The sequence below is a fragment of the Papaver somniferum genome, chromosome 4 (genome assembly GCF_003573695.1).
Source record: "Papaver somniferum cultivar HN1 chromosome 4, ASM357369v1, whole genome shotgun sequence".
NCBI classification, from domain to species: Eukaryota; Viridiplantae; Streptophyta; class Magnoliopsida; order Ranunculales; family Papaveraceae; genus Papaver; species Papaver somniferum.
In genome coordinates, this window is record NC_039361.1 from 46,748,293 (window position 1) to 46,755,601 (window position 7,309).

The 7,309-nt window shown below is 35.9% G+C and overlaps 1 protein-coding gene across 1 annotated transcript; it reads right to left on the reverse strand.

Annotated features, from left to right (window-relative positions):
- Positions 1 to 411: 411 nt before the first annotated feature.
- LOC113275371 (berberine bridge enzyme-like 24) lies at positions 412 to 2,379 on the reverse strand. Its single transcript, XM_026524856.1, has one exon. It carries the CDS (start codon positions 1,818 to 1,820, stop codon positions 549 to 551), a length of 1,272 nt encoding a protein of 423 aa, XP_026380641.1. The 5' UTR covers positions 1,821 to 2,379; the 3' UTR covers positions 412 to 548.
- Positions 2,380 to 7,309: the final 4,930 nt, after the last annotated feature.

Sequence of the window (7,309 nt, forward strand, 5' to 3'; positions counted from 1 at the left end):
GTACTATGGGAAAAAATAAATATTAAACCTGTATTGTATGATTATGAAGCAACGGATGATTAAAGGAAGGTTGTCGGTAAATATCGTAACAATCGATGATCTCATCTCTGTCAACCTATACGATATAAATCAAGAAAATATGAATATGTCAAGAAGCATGAAATTATTGCTTTGTATAGTAAACACATGTAAATTTCATTTCACCTTAATGGTTTTGATTATTGCTATGTTCATGGCTTTCGAAACCGTTCTTCCATCAACTGACTCATCTTCAATTAAAATCACAGAAATAATTACCTTTAGAATGAGCGGCCAAGTGGTTGAGCTGAATTTCAACATTATTGGTCTGTTACTTCTGGGAGATCAGCAATATTATATTACACACAATATTTAGCATGGAGGTGGAGAAGATTGATTTGCATTATATAGCGCTTACACAGATTACTACATTAATTATTACATTAATTAGACTAATAATAATTTCCTTTTTCTTTCCTTCAAAGATACCCATTTAATACAATATCTGAAAAACTATTTCATTTCTCTTTTTATACATTTTCCTTCCTAAAACCAAACGTAATCGGAGGTATACTTTGTCTATTCTTAAAGAAATTTTGAGGATCAACTTCACTCTTAACTTTTACTAATCTTTCAAAATTATCTTTAAAATATTTTCTACCCCAAACTCTAGCATTCAAGTGACTACTAATGTCTTGATAATCCTCGCAATACTGCTGCCCCAAGTCAAGATCTCTAGAGTTGAGATAAGCAGTCCTTGGATTCTTAGATACATATGGAGTCATATATTCATATAACTTCTTCATCCATTCTAAATTCATTGCTGATTCATTTTCTTCTAACCAACTCACTGAGTATTTAATATTGTAAATGTTTCCTTGTCTGTGCGGGAATGGAATTTCAGATTCTGAAATCTCATTCATTTTTCCACCATAAGGTGTCCATATCAACATAGGCATGACATTTTCTTGCTTCAATAGCATTCTCCATAAACCTGCCAATGCCGTTTTTGACACTGGAGTTTTGACATAATCGGATTTCGACTTGAAGAAGTAATTTGCTGTCGGATTATCTCTAACTAGCAAAGATTCCAATGGTTTACCATGTTGATGCGAGAAGTAAAGAACGGACTCTACCCAACTCATTTGGATGCAATCTTTACTTGTCAAACCCAGTTCAGAAAACCTCTCCTCCACGAGTTGAAGTAGTTTCTCAACACCACCCTCCCCAACAAACAAGATTGTGAATTCTGCTGACACTGTTCTTTCTCCGTCAATGTGCTTATGATCATCATTTACATTAGTATTATTACTTGAAACGACGGACAATGTTAGTCCTATAAACACGTCTTCATCGATTTTATCTGCAATGAACTGCCACTTATGCACAATGTCTGCTGCACCTTGTTCCATTGTCTTCTTGACAGTGGCAACAATCACCATAGCCGGCACACTAACCAACTTAACTTTCCATGAGAGAACAACTCCGAAACTCGCTGCCCCGCCTCCTCTAATAGCCCAAAATAAGTCATTTTCCATGGTTTCTCGGTTCAAGATTTTACCTTCAGCATTGACAATGCAAGCATCAATGACTTGATCGGCCGCAAGCCCATATTTCCTTACCAATGCACCTGTTCCACCACCGACACCCACAGTTGGACAAAACCCAGCTGGAAATCCATGGATCTTGCTCTTTTCAGCAATTCTATAATAAACTTCACCGAGACTAGCTCCGGCTTGAATCCATGCTGTATTACTATCTACATCAACAGTGACATCCCGGAAATTGATTAAATCCAGCATTACAAATGAAATTGCATCAGATACATAAGATAATCCTTCCGCATCATGACCTCCGCTTCGTACTTTCAGATCCAAACCATTTTTCTTGCAGCAAATTATGGTTTTTTGAATATGAGATTCATCGGTTGGTGTAATTATGAACTTTGGTTTAGTAGTTGATGATAAAATTCTGAGATTTCTTGCGGAGGATCTTAAGATGGTTGAATATGATGAATTGATTTGGGTGTAGATTGGGATTGTTGGGGTTATGATTAATTAAGACATTGAATGAAATAATCATCGATTGGTGATGAAGTTGTTGCTGAGATTGCTCCGTCTGAGCAGTATGCTAGTAGTAGTGATAGTATAAGGAGGGACTGAAGAGAAATACTCGAGATCTCCATTTTGAGTTGTGGAGACTTGCTTTTTCACTTGGGATATTGAAAATTCACACGCATGAACACTTGTGTGCACAAAAATCCAAACCATGAAAAATGTCAAGCAAGTCTAATGGCTCCGACTAGCATTTCAAGTTGGTATTTCCAAGAGAATCTAATCTAAAGCGTCAAAAGAATTTAGTGGGTTGTCAATTTTTGTCGATGTTAATAGAGTTAGAGGCGGAGATCATTGAGTCATGCTGCGCGAGTCAAGATTTGAGAACCTTGCCAATAATCAAACGATATTTTGTGTAAAAACTTCAGAGTTGAGAATTTTATATCCCGCTGCTTAATTCATGTAACATAAATTCTTAGTCCTAGTCCCAGTTTCGATAAATTCTATGCTTCAAATTTAGCAAGTTTTGAATGAAATCATCATCGATTGATGATGAAGTTAAAACACAAGGAAGGAGTGACGAGAACTACTTGAGATGAGAGATCTCCATTTTGAGTTGTGGGTTTTCTGATGCTTGAGATTTTTGTTGCTTTTTCACTTGGGATATTGAGAATTCACACGTGCGCACAACTGTTTTGACTTTGTTTTTAAGCTAAAATGGCTCCGACTAGCATTTCAAGTTTCAAATTTCATTACAATTTAATAAATAAAAGGCTCTCAAAGTTACATGCTACAAACAGTTGGCATCGGCTTCCGATCACCAGTCCTTTATTTTCCTATCTCTTCGTGTTCCAACCAATCATATTACGCCAGCTAGTTTTTGCTTTATTGCTTTGTTAGCAAAAAAAAACGACAAATTTTACATTGACCTAACGTCGTTATTTATCAAAACATCTAGATATCTTCTGTCTTTATTCTTCATCTTCTTAGGGAGCACTGTGGTGCCCTCCATACCTTCCCTATCCCTCATATATAGGGAAGGGATAGCACAAGGAAGTCAGCCTCACTATGGTGCCCTTTCATCCCTTCCATACACGAGACGGCTACTCATTAACCGTGTGAATAGTGCCAAACGGTTACTGAGTTGTCGTATTTTTTTCCCCAATTTTTTCCACTAAGAATATATTTGTTTAGGTAAAAAAAATTATTTAGAGTAAAAAACGATATATAATAGGTAAAAAGAAGATATAATAGGTAAAAAAAGAGTGAAAAAAGAAAGTTTTAGGATAAAACTTAAAAAACCAAATACGGCTACTGAGTTGCCGTATCAACGGTAATACGGCTACTCAGTATCCATTAAGCGTAAATATAAACGGCTACTGAGTAACCGTGTGATTTCCCTTCCCTACTAGTGGGATCAGATGTGATCCTCCATGTAGGGAAGGAGAGGTATATTCCGACTCAAGAGATGATTGTGGCCAAACTTGATGAGGTAAGTTGCGTTTTATTGCTTGGATGCTCATACTTCCTATCAAGGCGTTCGACTTAGGCATGTAACAATGGCGCATTGGACATTGCCTCGAAGGTGAGCTACATCGATATGCAAGTTAGGAGCTTGAATAATCCCAAGGAAAGTATGGCATGAGCCTAATTGATGCACCCTTATCACGAGAAAGGAGAGTGCATGCTCTCAGCAATACCGAAGGTAAGTAAAGAGGAAGTATGATTGTTACTCAGCTAGATTGGAAATTCAGTGATAAATTTCCTACGTTGAGGCAAGGATTTATATCCTTGTTCTCTGGTAACTTGGAACGGTATGGAATCCAAGTTAGATGCATCATGATACACGAGCATGCTTTCAAGGACATATGGACGTGCATTTTCCTAGCGATAAAGCCCGGATCGTAACATCATCATGGCACATCGTGGAAGTTATGGCATGCGCGCCAGGCGTAATTTTCTGGTCCATCACAAAAGTAGCATAATTACAAGCAAGTTCATAAGGAAATAGGCCAAAAGACCCCAAAAAATTGCGAATTATTTAAGTCTAAAGTAAGATATTTAGCTGAATTAAGAAAATAAGGCCTGTCATCATAACTCAAACCTTGGCCATTTAATAAAGACAACCACGGTTAGCCATAACATCCATAGAAGAGTTTGCTTCGCATAAATATGCTCAAAAATTAATTAAAGAATAGTGAGATCTCATGGCAACCCACCCGTGCCTAATGAACTATGGAAGAGAATTAAGAGACGTCGAATAATCCTGAACTTCCCCCATTGAATCTGTTATGTAATTACTTGATCTCTTACCCATTCTACCGCCCCCATTTAAGATGGAACATAATCAAATTAGAAGAAACCTGGTTATTAAAATTAAAATAACATACAAAATCCTAGACAGGTCACAGAAGTCTTGGATGTACATAATGGCATCGCTGCGCGCGTAGTTGATAACTGTGTATGGTAATTACCTTGAAAAGGATGAGCCAAGAATCTCTCTCTGGCCATACTTTCTCCAAGTAAATTCGTTATTCTTAAATTTAAAATGGAAGTGGATATTGCTTGATAGTAAATTGCAATACTCATAAAAGATGCATATATAATAATTGCAGAAAAATGTACGAAAAAAAAATTACTAAAAAAAACATAGAAGAGAAACTGAATAGTGAAGCATAAATAAGAAATAACTCAAAATGTAAAGTTAAGCAGGTATTTACACAAATATAAAGCAAAACTTCATCCGACTTGGTGTTGCACCTACTAAAAATTATGTACTCGATCCACAAATGAAACCCTACCATTTAAGACTATATAACTAATCAAAAATAATGTTTGTCTCCACTAGTGTAACTCTCTGGTACTGACTCATAGCGATAAAATAATGATGACATTCTAGCCTGTTAAAATATCAACACTCATATACATGACCAATAAAAAGGTGGAAAGGTTAATTGTAAAATACGACTTCCAAATGTGGTGTGATAGCTCTATATGATGTCAATATTTCTAAAACTCCGGTGCATGCTAAATTATTTTCATGCACGCTGAAGATGTCTTAAACATGTGTAGATGTTATATAAAAATAAATCAGAAAAACCTTTGTTAGCGCATAGCTCGGTTGAACCCATCAAGCGTTGGTATGTCAAGTTTGGTTGTCATATTTTAGTGAATAAAAACTCATGTTAAGAGTCACTTGATTATGTACTAGAGTCAACTTCATATAGGTTAGCTTGAAAGTATTAGGATATGAGACATTACAAGTATTGCGAAGACTTGAAGATGTGAAGAATCAAGGAGATACAACGACAATAATCATCTTCCCACTTGAGGTTAGTGATATCTGACTTGAATTGTTTCATTCCCTAATGTATCTTTCAAGTCGTGCATATTGAAAACAAAACCGTGAAGCATATTTGAACTCTAGATAGACATAGTATTAAGGAATACAATACGAGTTTTATTACTTAACCATTAAACTTTGTAGATAAGACATCACCATAATCATTTGAATGCTATTGTGATTATGTATAGGTATGAGGTGAGGATTTCATCCTAGGGAACAATGTTTACATATGTTCTAAGGAAGTAAGTTCATAAACTTGTTTGTGAACCGAAAAGGAAATTCTCAGGTGTTATTGGTTTTGTTATTCATTGATTATCTTATGAACAACCAATATGTTTGATTGAGTATAACCAGTCACAACTTGTTTGTGTTCTTGGTAGAACTATTCACAAAGGCCTGACTTATGTATTGGTATGACTTTTATTAGTGAACCCAATCTTAAGTAATCACCTGAGATGGTATGATCGGGTTTGTGATTTTATGTCTGACCAAATATGGGAAAGGGGAACCGATCCTCGTAAGAGGTGCAGTACATCACAAAGGGGAACCGATCCTTGTATGAGGTGCAGCAGATTTATAGCAGAAAGGGGAACCGATCCTATGGGCATGTGCAACACGTTTTTAGGCAAAGGGGAACCGATCCTATGTACATGTGAAACACATTCAAGTTAGATACCATATATATGTGGGGAACCGATCCTAGTACCTAGTCAACCTAATTCTGGAAAGCTAGTGTGACTATGCACAATACTCACATGGAGGTAGAACCGAAACTTGTTTTGGTAGAACCGTTAAACCCATGAATTGTGATTGAATGTTATTTGACCAATCACATAGTTCTTGAAATTCAGATGAACCAATTCTAAACTTGTTTGGAAGTATGGAAAATCGGTTTCAAGGTTGTAAGTATGAAAGAGAACTTACAAAGTTAGGACGTCGACATACTTTGAACATGTGATGTGAATGTTTATTATTTAATTGTTCAAAGTTATTCCTTAATAGCTAAGGGAAGAGAATCCCAGGATCGAAACATAAACAAGTTAAGAATCTTTTAATTAAGGTTATTAATTTCATTTTGTAAGGAAATAAGAATTAGTAATGTGCGTTTACTAATTAGAGATTTTCCGAGAGATTTCGATCATTATTTCTGGATACAGCATTTCCAGGAATTATGGAAACCGAATTTGTGCTTTAATGAATATCTTGAGAATATTTTCGGTTTTGGAAATTCCTTGGTGTCCAAACTTCCTAGTCTATAAATACCTGAAGTTTCCATTTCTGGAAAACTAATCCTTCGTTCAGCAAACTACCTCTTGTTGTGTTGTTACTGGTGAAGCCGCCCATTCGGAGAGGAGAGTAACCTAATTAGGCGAAATATCTTACGGCCGCTTGGTTTAAAGTCTTCTTTGGGATTGAGAAGCTCTTATCAGTACCGTTGGTGGAAAACTAATAATTGCGGTGTATCTTTTGTTTTCATTGAATTGATTGACTAGCGGTGGTTGAACTTCTGTTGTTAGTTCTAAAGAAGATCTTGTGATAATCTATTGTTAACAGACTCCGTTCTGTGCGTGATTGATCACAAGAGATTCAAGTGACTGTGTGCAGGTGTTTATTGAAGATCTAAGAAGATTTGAAGATGAAGAAGATATTGAAGATTTCTGATTTGTGAGTTCATAATCTTTGGCGTGCACAATACTTGTTTCGGTAAAAAGATGATCCAATTAATAATCGGTTTTATCCTTGTGATAGAACTGGATTGATTAATTGAGTAGATCGGCATCAAAATAATTCTTTGGATTAAGACTTTTGATTGTAAAATCTTAACTATTACTTTGGTAATTTAACATAAGATAGATCTAAGGACCTGACGAAGGATTTTATGTTAAGATAA